Source organism: Chaetodon auriga, chromosome 2, assembly GCF_051107435.1.
Source record: "Chaetodon auriga isolate fChaAug3 chromosome 2, fChaAug3.hap1, whole genome shotgun sequence".
NCBI lineage: Eukaryota > Metazoa > Chordata > Actinopteri > Chaetodontiformes > Chaetodontidae > Chaetodon > Chaetodon auriga.
In genome coordinates, this window is record NC_135075.1 from 19663411 (window position 1) to 19687901 (window position 24491).

Here is a 24491-nt window from a genome sequence, read left to right on the forward strand (position 1 = left end):
GACAGTGTTCTGGTGTCAAAATCTCAAAAATGACGAACAGTTTTTTTTTTCTTTTTTAAATGTTTTTCTCTAAGAAGTTTATAAGGTCACTGGAGACATGAGGTATGTTAGAGTGTCACTTTCTTCAGAGTTTGCTGGATGCAGGTGATGTGTGCAGGGTGTGATTGTGGGAGTGATTAAGTACAGACACACTCAAGAAAAAGTTTATTTCTGTGGGCTAACTGGCACAGTAACATGATGAGGCAGCATCTGGATGCCAAATAAAGTGCTGAGCAGCATTTTCTTTGATATTGGAGGGTTTTGACAACAGCAGCTCTGGAAATGAAGTTGCTCCTGACGCTGCTGATGGTGATGAAGTTGATTTTATGCCGTTTGTGAATCAGAAAATCTAAAAGACTGGAGCATGAGAATGACGAAACAAACTCAGAGCTCTGAATGGGACAATGATCAAGTTACTGTCCATGTAAGGGTTCCAGTTAAGAGTTAAGACTGATGAAGGAACCTTATACAGTTGCATAAACTGCCTAGAACCTTACTGCCATAACCATGCAAATAGTTTTCCAACCTGGGAGGAAAGAAGATCTCACAAGCCTTACTTTTTAAAATCAAATAATACAATTACTGAAATTTAATGGGCTTGCTACTCGTTAGTTATGTCTTAGGTTCAGTATACACACAAACGCACACACAAAACTGATAAAGAAGAGCAACACACACATGTACGCTTTGTAGTCGGCGCCGATTTTCTGGACCCTGATGTCATACTTGGCGTCTATAAATGGCTCTGTAGTGCAGTACGTCTGAGTGATGGCCACCACACTGGCAATGTCCTGGAAGTCACTCACATTGTCCACTTTGACCTGTAGAGGAATAACACATGGAGAAACACTGTTTAATTAAAGCAACGCTGAGCTATATACCTTAGTTTCCAGCACAGAGGTATTTCTATCGTTGCTTAATCAAGTGAGCGTCTCATAACCGTTTAAGAATATGCACAAAAACGTAGCTTTAGCTTTCGAGGATACGTCAAGCAAGACACTTATATATTGTAGCTTTAAGTATAACATTACTCTTTATTTGGTAATTTCTTCTTAAATAATTATACAAAAATTGCAGGTTTTTCAAACTTGTACTGTTTTTTGTTTATTAAAATGATGCATGCATGCATGCATGCAGTGTTTGTTTTCTTGCTGAGCTTTAGATGAGAAGATTGACACAGTTTGCTTAACAGCTAGCATAGCATAAAGACTTGAAGAAGGGCTAAACAGCTAGATTTATTCTGTCCAAAGGTAAAAAAAAATCCTCTCACCAGCGCCTGTAAAGCTCACTAATAAACACATTATATCTCATTTAATACCTGCACAAACTGCTGATTTTTGTTGTGAAATTATATTGTGACTGTCATGTTCTAGAGGTGACACGGCCCACTTTAATCAAAAAGCAAAGTGGAAACTATTATACTTGTGCTGTCTCCCCGTACTTATCATGAATTGCTGTGTCTTTCATAAACCTTTCCTCTCAGAGCGAGCAGCAATGAAGCAGACAAATGAGTGGGATTACTACAAAAGCTGTGTCAGAGATGAGATGGCAGGGTTAAGGTTAAAAATGTACAGGCTGATAATTAGACAGAGAGAGAGAGAGAGAGGACAATAACACACTATCAGATTGATCAGTTCAGATCGATGAGGACGGGTCGAAAGAGGATAAACACTTCAATCTGATTTCACCCAGAAAAAATAACACAGTCGTCAATCAATAAGAGGAGGAAAGGAGGACTGAAGGAGAATATAAAAAGAAGCATGCTGCAGTCACAAAAGGAGGAAAAGATGAGGAGAGCCAGATAAGAGGAAAACAGAGACTGGAGATTTAAGTGGTCGTGTATACGTCAGAGAAAACATGACACAGTGCAAACTGTGTGCTTCCAGATGAGCTATCTTCAGGCGCACAGAGGGACTTTAAAGCACTTCTCAACGCCAGTTTGTCAAATGATGCAATAGTGGGGTAATGGGCGGGCCTCAGTCCAACAAGCAGCTCTTTTCCCCACTTTACCCATACCCCCTCTGTTCAAACAGGAAAAAACTGTCTGATGCCTGTTTAATCACAACTTGAATGTTAGTTAATTTCAGGAAGTCAAACATGTCTTGTATTGCCATTTTAAGTTAGTAAAGTAACTGCGAAATGGCTACATTATCATTATTATCATTTATTTGTTCATCTTTTGTTCCTCTGGCAGCTTGTAAGAAGAGAAGAGCAACATTACCTTTCCCATTCCAGAGTGGGCATGTCCAATCTTCACCACTACTGGGAAACTTGGTGTAGTAATCTGAAAAGCAATAGAATAATAATGATCAGTACAGAATGACTTACAGCTGCAACATGTCAGCACGTTGGAAAGACCCTGCTGTGAAAAATGAGAGGCTGTTTGGAGCAACTGTTACCATTCACAGATCTCTGTAGAGAGGTGGGCCTGTAAGATCTAGCGCTGACAAAAATGATCATTTACAGTAAATTTAAACAGTAAATTTCTATCTAATCTAAATTAAACGTGCACTTTTGTCTATTGACCACTTGGGGGCAGCACAAGGTGTGCACAAAACATGATCACATAAGTTCATTATATACTGTACATACGCTATCACACACATGTTCAACTTGTAAATGTGCCTATTTACCCATCCAGCAGACACAGAGCAGCATTAGCATGAATTTGTAGTTGTGCTTCTGTCCAAATTTGACTCTTAGCTGCTAAATGCTACACCATGTCCACCAGCTGCTTGCTAACTTGGCCCATCTGCCATTTGGTGCTGTGCAGGTAGCGAGCAGTGGCTTTATCAAAGCTTTTTCACTGAAAACAGATGTCTGATGCTGCTCAGAGCAATGCTATGAGAGCAGTGAGAGTGAACCAAAACAGTAGAGCTGAGGGCCCTAAAACCAAAACAATGAGCTGAAAGTCGCTAAAACGTTCCGCAGAGCTGAAGGGAACTTAAGCGTCGGGTGATAATTCTCTGTGGGTTCATCACTATGAGCAACAGCTTTCGTATTACATGTTGTTTTGATGCATTCAGTGTTTTCTGCAGCAGTTGCTCTGACAAGACTAGAACAAATATGAATTTCCAACATGGACATGGATGCAGATGACTTTAATACGTAATGACACTTAATGACACAATGAACACAATCTACATAATTTCTAAAAAAAATGAGTAACTGTATTCTGCATTCTTTCATTTGTCATTCTCTAAAAGTTTTCTTTCAGTCTTCACTCTTGTTTCTTTCCAGATACACTGACGCGCCCAGATGTCTTTTTTTTAGTCAAAATTAGTCCTGAAGTGCTGTCTTGACATGAAACCGCTCCATTTCCCAACACTACAGCACTACTTGCACTCTGCAGCTGAGCACTAATCAACAGTCATTTTTATAATCATCATGTGCATTCATGACTCAGATGCTGCACTGACGATCACACAAGCAGCATCTGAAAAGCACACTCATCTTGCATTGTACAAAAAACTTGGACAAAAATTTTAAAAGCATTGTTTGCGTGGGTAGAGGTCTTTTTTTTTTTTTTTTTTAATCTATGCTTCACAAACCTGTCCAACAATACTTTAATCAGACATAGTTTCCATGACTGACTGCATGAATACACTTACAGCAGCCAATGGGAGAAGAGGGAGGACATCAAAAGAGGGTACAAGAGGAGGCAAAGCATGGTAGTTTTTTTTCTCCTCCGTTTGAGGAGGCTGTCCCTAAATTGTTGAGTACATAAGAGGCTCCCTGTGTGCGACCCTCTCAGCATTCAAGACCAGAGTGTGAGGGGATCCAACTATTGTAAGTTTCTCAGTGTGTTGTCTACAGAGAGAGAGAGAGAGAGAGAGAGAGAGAGAGAGAGAGAGAGAGAGAGAGAGAGAGAGAGCAGTGGCAGCAGCAGCAGCCTTCCCTCCAACTCAAGTTATTTGCTCCAGCTTGAATTCAGAGGTGCACTTTAAACTTATGAAAACATTTCTATCCACAGCTGCCTTTCAGCTCAGCAGAGCTCATCTTACTGCTTCAACTCTACTGTCTCAGCCATCCCCCCGCTGCTGACCGCTGGCCTGATTTGCTTTCCCGCGAACCTTAACAGGATCAGAAGAGGTTGCCGAGTGTTTATCAAGTGGTGGAGCGGTCAGAGTCATCATGGCCATGTCCCAGGAGCGGAGTGCCTGTCTGGGGCTCTGGGTGCTCCTTCTGCTTGGTGCAGGCATGGAGGAAGTTGTGGAGGGATGTAGTTGCCACCCAGCACACCCACAGCAGCTATTCTGCAGCGCTGAGATCGGTAAGTTAATAACTGGAGACCAGTTTAGTTTCTGTTCACTCAGATAAAAGTTTTAAGTTCTTCAGACTGTGAATGCAACAGCCTAAAAGGAGGACATGATGTTAAAGTGGAAACAACAGCTCTCCTTCTGATCTGATTCATGATTTGCTGTATTAGATTTCCTAAGAGGGAAAAGATTTGAATCTACATTGTAAATCTACTGTGACAGGAACTAATGAATAGAGCTTCTTGACTGAGCTTTAATTTAATTTAAAAACTGTTGATTTATTATTGTGGCTTGTTCCAATTATATTAATAGAAACATCTGTTTAATGCAGAGAAAACAGTCCAAGTTATTAATGCACTATATAGGATGCCTATGTAGAATATTAGTGTGGTGGACTGTACGTGGACTGTTTATTGATTGATATCATGCACAAATATTTATATATGAAGACTAACCAGCCCTCACCTTGTAATATTATTTGAAAACAGGGCAGCCTGCTATCTGTTTTCTTGTAGTTACATAATTGAGTCTTCTTGCTCTCAATCACAGAAAAACAAACCCTAAAAAACAGCCAGTGCCAAGTGCCCCTGTCCTACTTTCTATCTGTCTGTCTGCCTGTCTGTCTGTCTGTCTGTCTGTCTGACACCCCCCATCATCCAGTTCTTTCTTGTCTAAGCACAGGCCAAAACCAACACTCTGCTCTGACTTTGAGTACTTGGCTCCAGACTGTGGAAAGCTGGAGTATGTGCTTGTGTCAAAGGTTACACTCCAGCAGAGGAGAGAGACGGGCAGAAAGAGAAAGTGGACAAAAAAAATCACTTTTTAACGTTTTTTCAGTCTTGTTTTCTAATTGGTCCCTATCTGCCTTGAGGTTTAGAGAGGGTCAGCTCCTTCGAAGTACTCTGAGAGTGTGACTCAAAAAATAGTCAGTATGAAATGGAGGCTGAGACCTGTTTTTGAAACCGCCATAACACCAAATTAGATCTGGGTTATGAGAACACAATGAGAGTATTTGGGGCAATATTTTTAGGACATATGAAGTGTGTCATCAAAGAGTGAGATGGAGGTCCTGCAAGAATGATTATTCTGATTTCTCCAAGTGAGCAATTTGAGGTTTTCATACAGGCCTGCAGCGCAAAGTCCCGATGAATTTGACTGGAATGGACTGAACCAGGTCTTGGGTCCAGTTTCATAACCATCTTTTGGTCTTTTGTCCTGTCATTGGTCACATATGGCGTTCAAAAACAGTCTTTGAAAGAAGCAAGTTACAAAGAAATGCAGCTCAGATCATTTCTCAGTGTGCGTCCATTTGAACCACTGGACCCAAACAAATGGATTCCATTTGACTGTTCGCAAACCCCCTCCCCTGAACCGTGACTGCCCAATCATAGCTCAGCAACTGGCAGCTTGTACGAAGACCTAGGTCCAGCTTGTTACCCGCTGTAACTAGTTACAGCAGGTCTGTCGAGCTTTGGATTTCCCCACATGTTGAAGTGGTGTGAAGCCTGTCAAAACCAAAAACCTGCAAAATTGTAAATAATGGATTAACCTGTGTGTTTTGGAGTGAGCTGCAAACACTAGCATGCTTGGCTAACTAATTTACCATCTACTCTAGTAACAATAAAGCAACATTACTTGCAAAGCTAAGCAGCATATCATTAATGAACATCATTTCCTGTAGAAAAAGCACCCTTCAGGGCTGGGACAGTTCTGGCTGCCACCATTACAGTTTTGTCTAATGTTGGTGGCTCTGTCCTGATACGACGAAATAAAACACCCCAGCATACCCTTCATAGTCATTACCTGCTGTATTGCCTGTAGTATTGGAGCTAACTAGTTCTAATCTGCAGTACAATAGTAACACTGCTCCGCCTCGGTCTCTTAGCATATCATGTATGCATGCATATTCAAGACCCGTTTACAGGGCTCTTGTTTGAGAACAAGTCAGCTAGACAAAGAATTTTCAGCCAACTCATGGGGCTAATGATGATTAGTTAGCTACCCCGCTACAATGAAATATGCTGGAGCCTGCTGTCATTTTGGTGGGCCTAATTGGCTGTTATTAGCTAGAACTGAGAAGCTGTTTTTGTCTGCCTCAGTGTGAAATCAAAGGTTTTTTTTCTATTGTTTCAAGAAATTATGAATTTCCAGTGGTAAATCTGCCACTATTATCAGTGAAAACTGCACATGTATCGACTGTGCAGGAAGGGAAAACTTGACAGGCATAGAAAGAGTAACTACAGGGGGCGGGACTTCACAAATACTCAATTAACCACAGGGTCTTTTTAAATTGGATCCCATTTCCTCAGGGTATGTTCGGGGCTCGCTCTGTGCTTAGTTTTAAATGTATGAGTCCTTCTCTGAATGAATACAAGAGTCAGTGGCCCTTTTCAGGTAGGACGCAACTTTCTGGACCCATGAATAATAATTAAGGGAAATCCCTCACTTACACTAAGCGTGTCTAAGAAAACTTTTAATTCTGTGTCATCTGTGATTATACTGTTGTTTTCTAAGCATAGGCTGGTGGTGGCCTTTAGCTGACCTGACAGTGCTGTCAGAGTGGATGAGCTCTTTGAATAAAGCTGTACATCTGAGTAATATCCCATCTGGGCAAACCTTGGACGATTCCCCGGCCACGTTTGTGTATTTGAGATTTGTGTATGAGTGTGAGTGTGTATGTGTTGGACGGAGGCCAAGCCATGCCAACACAGCCTACTCCATCTCTCTTTCTTTTCCTCTCTCTCCCCACTTCATTTCCATGTCTATAGGCTTGGTCTAATGGTCTGCATACTAACAATATCCGTGTGAAAGCCTGCTGACAGTCCAGCTTTGTGAGCATGACAAGGGTGCCGATTCATCAAGGAGGGGGGAAGTTACTTACTACATCAGTTCTCATGGTACAAGTTTGCAATATTTCTCTTTGGTTATGTAGCTGTGAGGCAGATGCACAGCCACTTTCACTCTGCAGGCGTGCCTGTCCTTATTCCTGTTCATAACACAGGGGGGGGGGGGGGGGGGGGGGTAAACATTTCTGAGAATCTGGGCCAAGGGAATCATTTTAGGAAGACACAACAAATAAAAAAGAAGAGTTTTGCTGCTCTGTTATTACATATAATTTCTACATTAAATGTCATTTAAATGTCAATTATTGGCCAAAAACGATTATGTCTGGAAGGTGATCCAACCCAGATTTTTTTTATTTTTATCTGGAATGGGTTTCTCAATGAACGATAAAACCACTGATCTGCTGGAATGAAAAATGACTGTACTATTCTTGGTTTATTTGTTGTAGCAACTTCTGTCCTCCTCTATGCTGCACTGATACGCAGCCAATGCTTCGACTGCCAACTATTTGATCCTTACACAGAGCACGGTTATGCGTTGGTGTGTTGCTTATCATTTATAGGGCGCATAGACCTATTATTCTGCTCAGAAGGGAAGATTTAAGTGGGGCAGCTAATTTGATGAAGCCCTTCATCTACTTTCAGTATGTTTCCTCTTGCTAAAGGACGCGCAGATCAAAGCGCTGAACTGAAGAGAGAGGGTAGTAATATGATGGCCATCATGCTGTTTAACTGCAGCATCATTTAATGTAGCACTGTGTTGATGCTGTTTCCCATTACAACATCACAAACCTACTGTTTTTGCACTGCTGTTGTTTACTGTGTTGTTTACTTTCTTTCTACTGTGCAATAGTACAAACACTGTGTTTATTATCTATATTTGATAATGTGCAATTTTATATTTTTGGAATTTTGGAATACCATAAACCAGCAGTGTAAGAAGTACTCAAATACTCTTTTACTTAAAATTGGTAAAAGCATAAATACCACAATGTAAGAATACAAGTAGAGCTAGAGCTAGACTGTTAAATCAGTGGTACAGGGGGTACCAGAAGAAGTAACAAAAATATTACAGTACAAGTGCCAGAGACATGTTTGTCCATTGGAGACAAAGTTTATTATAAACTAACAAGTGGCTCCACTGAAGAGTGTATTTTTGAACAGTATATCTTCCTGCTCAGCATGTTTCTTGATCACAGTTGTTTATTAACCAAGGGATCCTCATCAAATCATTTTTTATGTTATGTGATTTATATATAAAGAATATTGTATATAGAATATATAGTTTTGTGATTTTTAAGGTCTCAAATTTCGGTTTTCGATTTCATCCTAAATCCATTACTGGTCAGGCTGTTAAGGGAGCAAATGTACCCATGACACTCTAACGTACCACCCAATTAATCGAACTAAGCTCTGGTTCTCTGCATTTTTATTTTCTGGGTCACAGTTGCATGTGTGTAGGTGAGTTTGCAGGCAGGTGTGTCCTTTTGAGAACAGACACTGTGATGTGTCTTGTAAAGTATTACAGAACATCTAATGTAAGTGCGCGTTACGTTTTATATCTATCCTGTTTTCCCAGTCCCTCGATTTTTGAATAACCTCGAGATGATTTCTACTTCACTCAGATCTCCTTATGAACTAAGACACTTGCTGATGGATGCAGGTGTAATGTTTTCAGATGCACTGCCACACTCTGTTTGAGCCTCAGGCTATAAATAATGCAGTATAAGAATGGAGAATATCAAAGTTATACCGAGCAGGCATCTTGTGCTCTCTGACATTTTCTATAATATGAACGTCCTGGACCAGCTGTCCCGCTGTGGGCGATGCAGTGCACTGTGATTACACTATAACACTTCACACAAGTTCACATTAACTTTCTGTCTGTCTCCATTTGTTTGTGTGCCTGTCTGTCTTTTTGTGTGTTCGACAGACAAAAAAAAGACTCTTTTTCTTGTGAACCAATTTCACAGAACACACTGAGCTCCTCCTCTTCTTACCAGCACACAAAACCGTGGTGTATTTATGTGATGAGCGAAAAATGCAAAAACAAGGGGGTGGTTTGTGTAGCTGTGTGAGAGGTGAGGGTTAGGAGGGGTGCTGGGTCACACTTTCTCTCCCTCTCTTATACTGTAGTTTTAATTTCTGAGGCATCTACAGGCCAGAGTTTTCTCTCTTTTTGAGAGAAAAATGTACAATAAAAAGAATGACAGTTATATAGCAGTGTTACTGGGCATTACAGGCATCGTACAAGGTCAAACAGTAACGGTATTCAAATACATTACATGTATGCTGTTGAATATACTCAGAATCAACTGTATAAAAAATCAAAATCAATCATCTTCTCTAGAAGCTGTCTGCAGTTGCTGTTTCCTTGTTAAGCTTTACCTTCTCACACAGCACATAATGCAGTTTACTATGACTGAGGCAGGATTATCCTCAAAATTCACACTAACTTTTGAAACTATGGGTCCTTGATTTCATGCAGAAGCAGACAAAAGAAAGCTTTTCATTTCTAGTCAGATGCATTAAATTTTGTCAGCTGAAATAGTAATGGTAGCTAGCAGATTTTATTAGTTATAGCTAGCTAACGAAGCAAACGTTAGCCTCATGAGTTGGTTGAAAGGACTGGCCACCATTGTGGATTTGCTAGTCGTGAACAGGATTTTTTTTGTGTGTGTTATGCTGTCGCAACAAAATAATATTACATAAAATACCAATGCTCTTGAATGTAACGCTGCTTTTGTTTTGTTTGTAATCTTTCACTTTTACTCTGAAACAAACCAACCAAACTCTTTACTACAGTTTTACATATTTACATATATGACATTTTATACCAAATTTGGTACCAAATGCAAAATTTCCGCTGTGGCGCCACTGCTTTCCTGTTAGCTTCGTAGTTAATGCAGGAAGGACACCGTGAGGAGTTAACCCGAGAGAAAGCTATAATAGAAAACTTATTAATGTTTGATTGCTTGAGCTACAGCACTCTCATTAGTTTAAATGAAATGTTTGACAGTGAAATTAATTTGACGGTTAACATAATGAGTAGTTCAGGTGTCTAAAATGCAGATTTCGTAGGTGGGAAAAAAGCAGTTCTGTAGCAATAAAGTCTGTAAAAACACGGGTTGATTTGGCACAGTGCAAACTGCATACTGTGGTCTGTGTGAGTAAAACATACATCATTAATAATATCTTAAGTGTAATGAGTGTTTTGTCTCTAAATGAAAGGTTGTGAAACGACTTCACTGTTACCTTCCTGTTGAGAGCCACAGAACAATTAGGCTGCTCATTTTCCCCTCTACTTGATTTATAGTATGGGATAAAATAATGTGAGGTCCCTTCCGTGCCAGACATCGTTTGGCTTCAGTAAGTGTGCGTGTGGGGCACTAGCGCTGTGGTATATAATGTATACATAAATGTGTGTGTGTGTGTGTGTGCAGTCGGTAAATGGGAGTGTGCACGCAGAGAGCTACTTGTTATTCCATGTGGGTTTTGATTTCCCTCCCAGAGGAGAGGAGAGACACATCCGGTATCACTACTGAGAGGGACTGCTGCACTGTCTGCGTGTGGAGAAAGAGAGAAAGACGGTGACAAGTGAAATGATAGAAAAAGAGGGAGGAGGGATGGAAACAACATATCTATCTATCTCTGTATCTCTCTATGAGAACCACAGAGAAGGAAAAAGCTTGTAAAACATCATTCAGAATGTTTCCCATTGTCTCTGGCATGTAAATCACATTCTCATCGAGCTTCTTGTATTTTTTTGGCATTTCAATTGATCTTAATCCACCTTTCTTTCTCTCTCTTTTTTTTTTTTTTTTTGGACAGTGATAAGGGCAAAGATCTCTGGAGAGAAGATTGTGTCGCCTAGCAACAGCTCCTCACCTTACATGAAGATGATCCAATATGAAATCAAAATGATCAAGGTGAGATCTCCGGACAGCCGTAACAGCTGCCAGTCGCGCAGAGCTACATCATTTCTTTATTGTGTATGCTGATGTGCATTGCTGTTTGCTTTATGTGGGTCTTGGCTAATCTGTCTGGAAAAGTAAGCAAAGAATAATTTGCTGCAGTGGCAACTAGTTCTGTCTGCAGTGAATCTATGGTTGACAACATTCAGACACAAGAAAAAGCATAATGGAGTTCATAATGAATACTGAGCAGGACTATAAGCAGCTCTGGGTAAGAATGGTTCTACATTTTAGAGTTGACATCACATCTGTTTGATGATGCATTAACACCCAGTATGCTATAACTCATAGACACATAAAACTCATTCTAGTCCTGTTATTACTCCTGTTTACACTACTGTCACATATATGCATACTGTATTTAATCTATGTTAGAGCAGGCTTATACTTTCCCTTTTTCTTTAGACTAAACCCTCTCCACTCTACCTGTCTACCTGTATGTCTCTGTGTCTAGATGTTCAAAGGTTTTGACAAGGCCAAGGATATCCAGTATGTGTACACTCCAGTCTTCTCCTCACTGTGCGGCGTCAAACTGGACTCCAACAATAAAGCAGGTTATCTGCTCTCAGGTACAGTATTGTTGTTTTCAGTAAGAATATACAGTAGAATCATGGTGACAAGATTTTTCTTGTCCCAAATGGTTTTACTTTTAAAGGAATAGTTTGAAGCTTTGTATGCTCAATATTTAGCTGGATCCACTTACTTAGCATAAAGACTGAAAATGGCAGGAGAGCTAACCTGGCTCTGTCCAAAGGTTAAAATAAACCTGTACACCAGCACCTTGAGAGCTCCCCAGTGAATATCTTATATCTCATTTGTTTAATCCATACAAAAAAAGAAAAAGAAACCAGGCTAGCTGTTTCCCCTTTTTCAAGTTTTGTGCTAAGCTATGCTAACTGTACAGCATGTGTTGTATTGGCCTTAGCTATTGCAGCTAAAAAGTTATATTCCGAAACTTAAATCCTATTACTTACTGGCTTACTGTTTGCCATTTAAGTTTTTATATTTTATTAATTACACTGTTAAATAATATTAAGATAATCATTATAACCCCAAGGCTACTCAATACAGCAACATAACTTGATTTCCTGAATGTAAGATGACATTTTCAATGGCTGCGTTGTGATGTCACTAAACAGGAAGCATGTGGAGCGATGGGAGAATTTCTATTGGCCAATGTGACCTGGTAGAGTCCTGGGACAACTTGTCACTGTCACAAAAGAAGAACCTCAACTACAGATACCAGATGGGCTGTGAATGCAGAGTGAGTAAGGACTGTTCATTCTCTTTTCATACATATTTATCTTTTGTCCCACTCACTGCAAAAAGGTCACGCCTGTCAGCTCTTCCTCTTGAACAATCTTTCTTCCATGTCAATGCAAGATTTTCAAGCATGTTGTAATTTTGTAAACTTCAGGAACAAATAACGAGATGAGTGAGTGAGCAAACAAATGAACCCAAAACTCTTCTCTCCTCAGATCAACACTTGTTACACAGTGCCGTGTGCATCCACAGGAGAAAACGAGTGCTTGTGGACTGACTGGCTGCTGGATAACAGCCTAAATGGGGAGCAGGCTCGGCAGTATGCCTGCATCCGCCGCTCTGACACGACCTGTAGCTGGTACCGGGGTGGACCTCCACCCGAGAAAGACTTCCTGGACATGACTGACCCTTGACCTGTAATTCTGACATTCAGTTTACTCCATTTCACTCCTGCAAAGTCAAACATTCCCTGCTTTTGCCTCTGTAGCTCAAAATTGGCGTGCACAGTTACAACTGTTTTCACTGAAAAATTGGGTCATTTTTACATTCGAGGGAGCTTAACCCAATGTTGAGCTTCTGCTAGCAGAGTTGAGGTGGTTGCTACAGGAATGCTAGGAACATTTTCATGAAGCGCAGGGGCCTTCAACATTCCTCAGTTTCGCGCTCTCACACATTCCACTGCACTTGCTGTTTTCCACAGAATTGGAATAGCAGCAGACCATCCACTGCAAATTTTTCACCCCAGAGTGAATCTTTTCTTCATTTCTGATGGCCTGATGGTAAATGCATAACCTTGACAAATACTGGTGACCTCATATTTGTTTATGCATAACATACAAGAGGTTATATAGTAATTTAGGTTATGCATTTACTGAAAGAAGTTGGACACTGATTGCAAAACAAAAGGAGGAAAGTAGTATGAAAAAGCTGCCAGTTCCTTCCATAATAAAGTATTCTTCACATACTGTAAACCCATCTGTGCACTCAGAGTTTGCAGGTAGACTGCAGCGCTGCCACCTTTGCACCACACATTCTGATGCTGAATTTTTACCTTTATATATTATCAAATAACTGTCCCATGCAAATGAAAATGCACTGTACATACATTGGACAAAGCAACACCAGACGTTCCCCAATTAATGATATTTTGACAAAATCTGACAAATTAAACATATATAACCATATTTCTTGTACATCTAAAATGTCACAGTTTATACTCTCAAATTGCTGAGAATGTAAATATTGTACTTCAGTGAGAACTAACATTTTAAAGGCTAACCCGATCTTGTCTTATAGCATAGACGTTGCTCTCTTGTGGTTTTGTGTGTTTAGCTTCCTTGGTTGAACTCTGTACCATTTCCTGTGCCAAAAATCTAATCCAGCGCTTTAACAACAGCACTGCCACCTGTAGACGCCAAGCCACCTCTCCTTAGAGGAAATGATGTAACAGGACAAGGTTCAATTCTCCTTTTTTTTTTAACTCCTTAAAAACAGGAAGTGGATTCTCCTCAACGTCTAAGTTCAAGAAAAAATAGTAAAAACTTTGGCAAGAGACGTTAACCAACAAAAAGAGAAATAACTGATGTTCACGAATGAGCTATAATTAGTGATTTAATTGTTGTTTTATAGGCATTATTTAATATAATGACTCAACATTAATTCAAAGACACAAATCTGAATTGACCCCTGTCTTGTTACTGGACGTCTTCACTGGAGGCATACAGATTAAAATGCATTATCACTTGCTATCTTCATGCATGGGCCACTATGGAAAAATCATATTAAGGCCACATTGAACAACAAAATATTGAAATTTAACTGCACTGTGGAGTAATTTGACACATCTGAAATATGTTAATAATTAAATTTCAACTTTCATGGTTGACATGATAATAATGCATAATAACTGTATGGCTTTAGCGAAGCATTATCAAACAATTTCATGTTTGTTTTATACTGAAAGAATTGTTTGGGTTTGTATTTATGTCTCTGTTTCTGTCTAAATAGAGTTTTCTATTTCCATGTACCAAAAAACATTGTATATAAAATGTCTCAATGGAAAAGTGTGACTCTGCCTTTTTTTTTTCCTTCTCTTCAGTAACAAACACGTTAGAAAATAAGACTTTTTGCAGTACTCCAGTGAGATCCCCGGGGTGACATTTACGTTGAAAAAAATGAAACGATTTAATGAGGATTTTTCCGAGCTTGCAAAGGTTTTCTGCTGCTACAGAGTATGTCTAACACCCCAGAGAAGTTCAAGCACATTTCTTAATGAAAAGGCACTGTGGTGTCTACAGAGAACACTATATATTTCTTACACTTCAATATACAGTACCTTGTAAATGCTCTGGTCTAGTGATTATAATAATTTAAATGCATACAGAAATAAGCTAGTTCACCTATACATCAACATATTTATATTAAATGATTAAAATTACTTTGTAATCTTTCAGTAACCTCAACATGCTTGTGTAAAAAATAATGATATTGATTCTGGTGTTTGAGAAGTGAAAGCACCATGTAGTAACCACAATAAATTGTTAGAAATGTGGTAAACTGCATTTTGAAAAATAATTTCAAATAAAATATCATTTTTTATTTTACCAGTGATTTCCTGAAATCTCTAGTATTTGGCAGACAGTATCTCCTGCCTTAAGACACTTTGTCGAAACTGGTGGAGGTGTGAGTTTACTGCAAGGTTACTGCATTAAAAGGAAGATCTTACCATGTCTTTGTAGTTGGGGTAGAAAGTCTGATCAATGAGAGGGAACTTATCTGAACCCAACTTCTTCCGATTACTGATCAGCTGGGAAAACTGTTGAAATGAGGAGTGAAAGAGAGAAAAGAGAGTGTCAGCTTCAATGTGAACATGTGTTCAGCACATGTACTGTATTACATGTTGCATGAGCAGAGCAGTCATATTATTCATATCAAACCACCAATATCACAGTGTTTTAGAAAGTCAAATGAGAATGACAAAAGATCTTAATTAAAAATTAAAAGCTGCAAGCTCAATTAAAAACATCTTTCCACACGTGTAATGAGTACATTATTGTATAGCGAGTAAAGTACTTTGTATGATGTAAATTAGTTTCGCTGAAATGACTTACAGCCCAAGGTTTGTCGCACAGGTTATAGATGGAGTCCAGAGAGTTGACTGAGGGGATTCCTGCATACTGCAGACCAATGATCAAGTTTCTAAAATCCTCGTTCTGGGCCATGCTGAAGGCGTGCTGGCGCACCAGGACAAAGTCAGGCCGGAAAGACCTGGTTTGAGAGCAGCAGAGGGAATAACAATAAAAACATTTACATTTCTAGTCTACAATTACAAAGAACATTAATTCATTTTGTGACAATGTGAATCTGATTGAAGGTTTTCTGAGTCAAAGGTCAGACATTTTTAGATGGCAGGTGACACTGACCTGCCTTTTTACATGGAAGAAAGAGAAGGAACCAAACCAGAGGAAAAACCCACAAAGCCACAAATGGAGGATAGTATATTCGTCTTTTCCACTGAGGATGCCGTGGCAGTAAGAGAATACGCTTGTGCAGCCAGATACATCACTAAAGTTGGAATAAGTTGAAAAGATGACGGCTTGGTCTCGTCTTAGAATAGATCATCATCTGTGAAGGATTCTTACTAAGCGCTCTGTTTTGGATTGCTAAATCGATTTTCCTGGAATACTAAACACCAAAAATTTGATGTTAAATGATGCTTGTAGGGAGTTATGCATGATGCATTTATTTTCACATTATTTGTAATTAAAATGTCACTACTAATCATGTGCCTTTATATTATTCATAAAGGACATTTAATAAATAAGTGCCTCTTTTCACATAGAGTTTTGTTCTCTCTTCGCTCTAAAAAATAGATTAAAGAAACACAACTCAGTAGTGCTCAAAGCATTGTTGTTGTTGTTGTTGTGTAGCTGAATTTCAAAAACCGCAGCCATGACAGCATCAAAGGGTGGTGTTGGGGTGGATGGGTCAACAAAAGACAGGAGACATTGTTCATTTTCCATTCATTAACTTTCAGTCAATGTTGGTTTTTATAAGGTTGACCATAACCTTGACCGCATGTTTATTATGGTCAGTGATGACAAACACTATTGAATCTGGCTTTCAAAACCTGAGGGAAAATTCCAAGTATGGGATTTTATGATCTATCACAATTTTGTAGGATTTTTATAATATTTTTTAATGTTTTAGTTCAAATCATCGGGACCATTGCAAAACACTAAAAGCCAGCTCACAGAAGCAATTAGTGACCAGTGGGTTAAGGGCAAAAACAATATTCAGTGCAGTTCAGCTCAGTGAAAGGTTGATGGTGATAGAGCATGACTCCTATTATTTTTCCCTTTTGTCTCTGAATGTGTGTATGAGAGAGGGAATGTGAGGAGAGAAAGAAAGAGAGAGAGAGAGGTGAGAAAAGAGACAGAGAGAAAAAACACAGAGTAAAAGAGATGTAGAGAGGAGTGAGAGAAATGAGACAGAAAGAGAGAAAACTCTGGCACAGTGTGACCACCACCAGCTCATCATGCACAGAGAATACTAATCAGACACTCCAAGAAGCTAAAAAAGACTCTGGCAGAGAGGACACAGCAATTAATGGGACTGTAATCTCTTCATTTACTGACAGGAGGCTGTAAAGATCAACACGGTCATGACTCAGTTTAATACCCTGAATCAGGGTAGCCAGCAACACCACCATCATCCGAACTAGCTTTCTCTTTTTCCTGTGGATTTTTAATCTGATTCCCTGAAACAAATGTGAGCCCACACTAGGAGTCTTAGCCATGTTAGCTAAATGCTAATACCAGCAAACCAATATGTTAAAAATAACAATGCTAACATGCTGACAAATAGGTGGACCATGTTGATCATCTTAGTCTAGCGTGTTAGCATGCTAATATTTGCTAATTAGCACTAAACACAAAAAAGAGAAAAGGGGGAAAAAAAGCAAAATATACGTTTTTAATTGCTTCTTCCATCAAATATTTCTGTCATTTTAGTGATGTGGACATTTCTGCTGTCTAAATACTCACTAGCGCACTTAATGTGTATCAGTCCGTAGCTGAAAATAGTCCCAAACAAAGGCATCATTTGCTTTTGATGGATAAGGTTTGCTAAAAAATACAGTGCTCTGCCGTTTCACTAAATGATTTGGCCTTGAAACTATATTGTTTGCTACGGGTTATTAATGATTTATGTTTCCAGTGGGTACCAATGGGCTCTGGGCTCTGAGCCACCCACAGGGAAGTCATCAAGTATTGAGGCAGACTTGGTTTGTATCTATTCATGGTATTTGTCAACAAGAAGAAAAAATAAGATAACACCAGACTTATAATTCATGTGACTTTAACCTGTGAGCTGCTGTTTGCTGCAGATGCTTCTATTTCCACACAGTATGATGGTTAATATACGATAATCCTTGTGACGGTTCACAGCCAGTCTCCACTAACACCAAATCCTCTGATTGATGAGCTTCCATCTGCATCTTTTAGGCTAACCTTTGCTAAACTACATGTTTACATGGTAAAAATTTCACATATATCATACATCACAGCATCTTTTCATCTTGTCGATGCTATTACTCAACATTTCTTCTTTCAGTTGTAGTCAGTCAAAAGAAAAAAAGAAAAAAGATAAAATATAAAAACAGAGATTAAGAAGAACTGAAGATCACATAGTGACATGCTGAGTCTGGAAAAGATTACATCATCTTCGAGTGGAAGGCTACTTATCCACGTTCAGACTCTGAGCAGTTAGCAAAATCACCGTGTTGACTTGAAATCGATGGGCACGGTGCAATTACAGAGACAAATGTAGATAGTTAAAATCATTCAAGTCTGAAAAGCTTCCAATGAACTCAGACAAGACAGACTGAGAATTACGTTGTGAACTCATTAATTTTCTCCACAGGACGTTAATGTTTGGGCGAGACTGAGGCTATGATGTAAATCTGGAGGTCTACGAGGAGCTCGCATGAGTTGTAAAAGAATAATACTTCCTGTAGACACAACACTGTCCGGACAGGTGAACGTGAATCATTCCGTCTCATGCAAAGTTTCCCTGAATCCAGGCTTTCTCGGGCAATGGTCACTGTGTTTGTGTTTGAGCATGTGCAGACCAACCCCTCATAAAGCTTAATTACAGGGCAGAGATGCTGATTGTCAGACTGAGGCTGCCGTCTTCATTTCCTGTTGGCTTTGCTGGTTGGTGGGCAGTGGGAGTTCCAGTCTTGCTTAATTACTGGCAGTATTCGGCTGGGACACTGGTGTCTGTGTCAGTGTGGTCTGTGGTGTGTGAGTGGGTCTGTGTGATTGTCTGGTTTACAGTACGTTCGCATGTTTGTATGCAGATCTGCTGTGCCAGTCTGTGGGTAATGTCTGTGGTCATACGCCTCTGCCCTTCTTTTCCACTGATCAGAACTTGCAGTAAACAAGTTTATTTATTACTTTCAAGAAGTGCAGTCTGAGGTTATTCTGTCTGATCTCGTAGAAAAGTGTTTGGATTATTATTAATTAATGCACAAACATGGTACAGCAGCACGATACTCTGGGTTTAAACATTAATGTATTTGCTTTTGCCAAATGTTCTCCAAAGTGAGACATTTTCATGAGGACTCTGGGGTATTTAGTTCAGGTGAAGGCTTCAGATTGAAGGTCATATTCGAGATTGTTTGAAACGTGTTGCTGCCATCAAATTCAGAATAAGAATATATTTACAAAAGTCAATGAGGTTGATGAGGTAAAACACTAAATATATTGTCTTTTTATTGTTTTCAATTGAGCATATCTCAAAAAGAATGATCACATTCTGCTTTATTTATGTTTTACACACTTTTTTGGAATTGGAGTTTGTAGTAAAGGGACTGGGCCAAACAAATTGATTAATTTTTGAGTATTTTTTGGTTGTATTGTGGAATTGGAACAACTGAGGTTCACACCACTGAGAGGATGCAGCTCTTATACCTTTTGTGATGACTGAATGTCCTTGCAAAAGGAGTCAAATTCATCTCTAATGCTGGGACAACTTTGTGAGGGAAGACGGTTATTTCTGCTTCAGTTTAGTGTCAGGAAATGAGGTCTATGTGGTGGGTTAGAGGGTGAGATTAGGTTTGTACTGTGGGACTAATCTTACTGTCAAAGGTTTGGGTTAAAGAATGGTACAAAATTAGGATTTGGAGTTTGGGAAGAAGGATTTAAACTCAGTTTGATCTCTGAATCACTGAAGAACCTGTGTGTGTGTGTGTGTGTGTGTGTGTGTGTGTGTGTGTGTGTGTGATCGTGTATTTTAGGTTGAAGACTTGGGTTAAGGTTAGGGTAAGGGTTAACCAAGTAGTGGTTATGGTTATGGTTTCCAGGAAATGAATGTAAGTCTATGTAATGTCCCCAAAAGTGATTGAAACACAACTGTGTGTGTGTGTGTGTGTGTGTGTGTGTGTGTGTGTGTGTGTGTGCGTGTGTGTTTATGTGTTAATTGCTGACCTGACAACTTTGGTCCCACCCCTGATGACCTGCATGTCCACGTTACAGGTTCCATTTGAATGTGACACGAGGTTGACCTCGGAGAACTCAGCCTACAAGGATGGAGAGAAGACGCGAGACAGTTTCATCAGTTATACACATTCAGTCTTCACACACAGATGATGAAATACACATGAATCTCATTGAATGGTAAATGCTGCAGAGTCATACACAGCAATTCTATAAACGATACAAGAAGCAGAATACCAGATGATTATATGCTCAATAGTCAAACTTATTGTGCAAGATAAGTTGCAGTAATTACAGTTTTTGCCCTACTGGCACATCATTCTTTTCTATTATTTGAATTGATGACTTGTACTGGGGGCAAAACAAACTCTAAATAAATAGTTAACAAACATCCTTTGCAGAAGCAGTGAAATCACATGACTATATATATGTATATGCATGCATAAACCACATAATCATTCTGGGAAAATAACGCATGCATGCTGGTCTTTGGTGTGGTTGCAATGATAGTGAGGATTTCTCCGTGACTCATAGCTGCCGACTCCTGTCTCCTCTTGTGTCTATTTTCATTTCTGTGGTGAGCCTTGAGGTTGTAATTTAACTGTCAACATCTATTAGGTGTGAAACTGTTTGGTGAGAGCAGTCCACAGAACAGTCATTTCAAATGCCGTAACCAAGTATTGCAAAATGGTTTGCTGGTTAGGTCGCTCAACCAATATGAAACCAAAATGTCAAATGCTGTTAATATATAACTTAACTATGAGCACTGACTACAGTATGATGTCAAGATTCTGGTGTAATTTTACATTTGAAGTACTGATGGTTCTGAAAGTGTGGTTACACAATTATATGTAGTTAAATATAAACCAACCAACACAAAAGTAATTTTTGCTGAGGATGATGAATGCGAAATGTTGAGGAAATGACTTTGCAGTCTCTATTTGTCAGGCAGGGTTATCACCCGCTGCCAGACAAATTCCTGACCAAAATGACATTTTTGCAAATAATACAAGACTCCAGTGTGAGTCAGCTCTCAGGTGCTTTGAGCCAAATGCTAGCATCAGCATGCCAATATGCTCACAAAGGCAATGCTAGCATTTTAATGTTTTCCAGGTTCACCGTCTTAGTTTAGCCTCTTCGCATGCTAACATTTGCTAATTAGTACTAAGTACAGCTGAGACTGACTGGAATATCACTAGTTTTGTTGGTGTTTGGCCATAAACCAAAGTATGGAGCAAACATTGAACTGATGATGGCGCAAGAAGAACGAGTCAGTTTTAATTAAACTTAATTCCAGGTATCTAGAGAAATCAGTAATCTGTAGCACCTTTCATGACAGTCCATCCAGTAGTTCTCAAAGACACTTCACTCAAAGTCAGAAATGTGCTTGAGGAAACCAACATTGGTCCCGTTTGGCTCTGGAGAGCTCGCTGCACTGGCACACATAGGCAGAGACGCCTGCTTAACAGAACAGCATGTGAACAAAGCTGACACATTTTATTCCTTTTGCACTTCAGTTTCTGTCTAGGAACTTACAACCTGTTGTGTAAAGCCTCAGACAAGCAGAGCGTATCTGAAACAGTCTTTTACTTTTATTGAAAATGTGTTCGGGCGCCATGTCTCAGCTTGTCAGAGGAAACCTGTGCATTTCCATATCAAACGTGAATATGGTGTCAGTTTCATCTCACTTTCATCTCTGGTCTGATCCCGCTCAACCTTTTATATATGATTCTGCAGCATCGTAGGTCTTTTAACTCAACATGATACCTGCTCCACTTTGATGTCGTAGTCCCCAAAGACCTTCTTTCCTCGAAACACTTTGGCCCTGGAAGAGAGGAGAAGAGACTTGGTTTGACATTTTTTCACTCTCATTTGTCTATGCTGCCCTCTACTGGACATCACACTCCCTGAGGAACAGAGAAGAGAAAGAAAATGGATGCCAGACTGCATTTTTAATGGACAAACTTTGTTAGCTGTAGGAGAACTTATATTTTAAGGAGCTTTTTGAACAACTCCAAAAGACAAAGCAGATCAGCGTGGCCATACCGAAACTGCAATTAGTGTCATCTGAACAAGTGGAAACATTAAATTCTGGTTAGGGCTGAAACTCTTCTGCAATATCCAATGTCTTACACTGTCTTACAGTTTGTGATGAATGGATGCAATATCATGGTGGTTTAAAGTTGACTTCTCAATAACTTGGCTGCAAATTGCTCAAGAATGATGCGGAGATTGATTGCAATACACAGGCAGACAGATGGAGAGAGGACAAAGGCAGACTGACAGAGACGAGCACGGAGGTACGGGCTGCCAGCCAACACGCAAACAGACAAAATGCATCTGGACGTCTCATTTTACACAACATTGTAAATGGATTGCAGATGGTTTACGCCGTGTCCATCAAAAAGCCATACACTGATGCTAAACAAGGCAATAACAAAGAGCAAAGACAGATTACTTTATGATATCTACCCTTCAAGAAGTCACGTCTTTATTCCCTTAATTATCTTCATGTTTCTGTTCATGCATCAGTTACAACATCGAATATTTTGTGAAGTGCAGTATTTCACCTCGTTCCTGTCAACAGGTCCTTGAACCGCCTTGAATCATCCTTTAAAACAATCCCCATCAAACAGTGAGCTTGTGTACCATAATATGACATGAAATCAAATTGCATGTGCACTCATGGTTCCAGTTAAATTAAAAATGTATGTAAGAGCTCTTCCATATAACCTCACAGGGCCTGCTGTAGTGCAGCACAGAGGCATCTGGCTTGTTAGTCTGGTTCATTAGGATCAGACCATCTGTGAGAGAGACACTCTGAGGGTATGATGCCATAACTTCCAACAATCAATAACCAGACCAGGAAAATTATTGACAGCAATACATCTTTTTCTGTCCCACTAGAAGGTACAATTCTGCAAGGGTTTTTAAAAACAAACAGAGCACAGAAAAAAATACGATGTCTTTACGACTGAAAAATGTCCTAATTCTCTTTATAGTGTCTCATATGTTTTCAAAATGAATCCCACTCCCACTGAATGAGTCGAAGAGGCTCCGCATTCAGAGTGTGTTCAGTGTCTGCAGAGCACAATGCAAAACAATACAGACGTCAGGCCAACACAGTAATGGACAATTACAGTGTTCTACAGCGAGGCTGCTGATGTAGCTTCCTCATTTAATTCCATCAAACAGCGTAATGTAGCTGCCACACAGCAAATCACGCCTTCTAGCAGAGCTGTAAGTGACTGTCTGAGAGACGTCTTTTACGGGACAGACATGCTTGCCAAAAAAAGAAAAAATCTTAATGTTCAATTTTGTGGGATGGCTTGTTTCAGCAGACATCTGCATAATGCAATCATGCTTCAAGCTGCATTTTCTTGGCCACGTGGGAGAAATCTGACATGTTATCATCATATGAATGATCTACCACGAGGATAAAACCCCCAAATTTTATACTAACACCTGTAACATCAAGCCCAATGGTCCCAATGGTCTGTTACCTCCGACTCTGATCGAAGGCACAAATAATCTTGTTTGTTCTGTAGAGTCCACTTCAGAATATAGAGAAGCAATGTTTGAACTTTAAACAGCCTACACCAAAAGTCTGCACACCACACTTGGCTCTGAATCGAAAACGTAACACCGTGACTACAAACGCCGCCAAGTGCCAACACAAATTTACAATTGCTTTCCCCCTCGGACCAAGCTTTCACTCCACCTGATGTTTAGGAGAATTGAAATGTTTTTTTTCTCTCTTTCTTCTCTCATCCGTCGGTTTCACTCTCTGGTGTGTAATGGAGTGACCCAGCAGTTAACATTGGCTACAGATTTTAGTCTTAGGCTACAGGATGCCACACAGGACAATATAAGCAATATATCATCTCTAACAGGACATCCCAAAAGTTTACTGTATTCAATTTCGAGCCCCACTAGTGTCTTATAATGAGACTTGAAAACTTCAGAGAATACCAGTCAGCAATGCTTCCTTCACTCACGAAAGCTTCAGCTATCCACAACAATTGTACAGAATTTGTGTACATAATTTGATTTTTCTTACATTTTCCTGTCATTAAGGCAATTAGTGAGCAAGCATAAGTACTTTAATAAGGACTGAGTTGACACATCCTCAGAGACAGACACCCACATGTTTTAGTTATAGTATGTGATGCATTAGAAATGAAGGAGTACACAACACTGAGGCGAGCTGGAGCAGAGGTGAACATCTTGAAGAAATGTTTTTCTTTGAGAAAATAAATGGCTGGTATTGTCATTGTTGGTGCTACGGACTGAATATAAAGTGCACATGCTAGCACGAATTCAAACCGAGGCTTTTAAGATGGAGCCGATTACATTTTGTTGGCACCACCACCCGCAAACCGTGTGAACTTTAAAAGAGCGGCTGCGGCAATAGAATAGTTTTGTAATCCTAAATTGCCGATGAACTTTGGTACAAAGTGGACATCGGTTGAGTTTCTAGAACTGCAGCAGCTCTTTGACTCACTCGGGCAATGTGTGGGTGATATTAAGATTTAGACCTCGCTCCAGCTATTATCCAAATGCAGCTGCGAACTGCGAACAGGGTGGCCAGCTGGTCTGAGAGACAGAGATGAA

The 24491-nt window shown here is 39.7% G+C and overlaps 2 protein-coding genes across 2 annotated transcripts in view; one reads left to right on the forward strand and one right to left on the reverse strand.

Moving 5' to 3' along the window:
• The window catches only part of syn2b (synapsin IIb), an 83791-nt gene that overhangs the window by 11321 nt on the left and 47979 nt on the right, over positions 1-24491 (reverse strand). The window contains exons 2-7 of the mRNA XM_076739520.1: positions 21645-21702; positions 19869-19960; positions 15489-15645; positions 15104-15193; positions 2261-2323; positions 718-860 (exon numbers count right to left, since the gene is read on the reverse strand). Of these exons, the coding sequence (XP_076595635.1) occupies positions 718-860; positions 2261-2323; positions 15104-15193; positions 15489-15645; positions 19869-19960; positions 21645-21702 (603 nt within the window). The remainder of the gene's footprint in view (positions 1-717; positions 861-2260; positions 2324-15103; positions 15194-15488; positions 15646-19868; positions 19961-21644; positions 21703-24491) is intronic.
• LOC143326056 (metalloproteinase inhibitor 4-like) lies at positions 3791-14437 on the forward strand. The gene is made up of 6 exons (XM_076739529.1): positions 3791-3828; positions 4013-4312; positions 10973-11070; positions 11570-11684; positions 12255-12379; positions 12594-14437. The coding sequence occupies exons 2-6, from the start codon at positions 4174-4176 to the stop codon at positions 12789-12791; spliced, it is 675 nt and encodes a 224-aa protein (XP_076595644.1). The 5' UTR covers positions 3791-3828; positions 4013-4173; the 3' UTR covers positions 12792-14437.

Coding starts and splice junctions, on each gene's coding strand:
- LOC143326056 (XM_076739529.1), top strand. CDS start 4,174: ATGGCCATGTCCCAGGAGCGGAGTGCCTGTCTGGGGCTCTGGGTGCTC. Junction 4,313..10,972: donor ATTCTGCAGCGCTGAGATCG/GTAAGTTAATAA, acceptor TTTTTTGGACAG/TGATAAGGGCAAAGATCTCT. Junction 11,071..11,569: donor ATGAAATCAAAATGATCAAG/GTGAGATCTCCG, acceptor CTCTGTGTCTAG/ATGTTCAAAGGTTTTGACAA.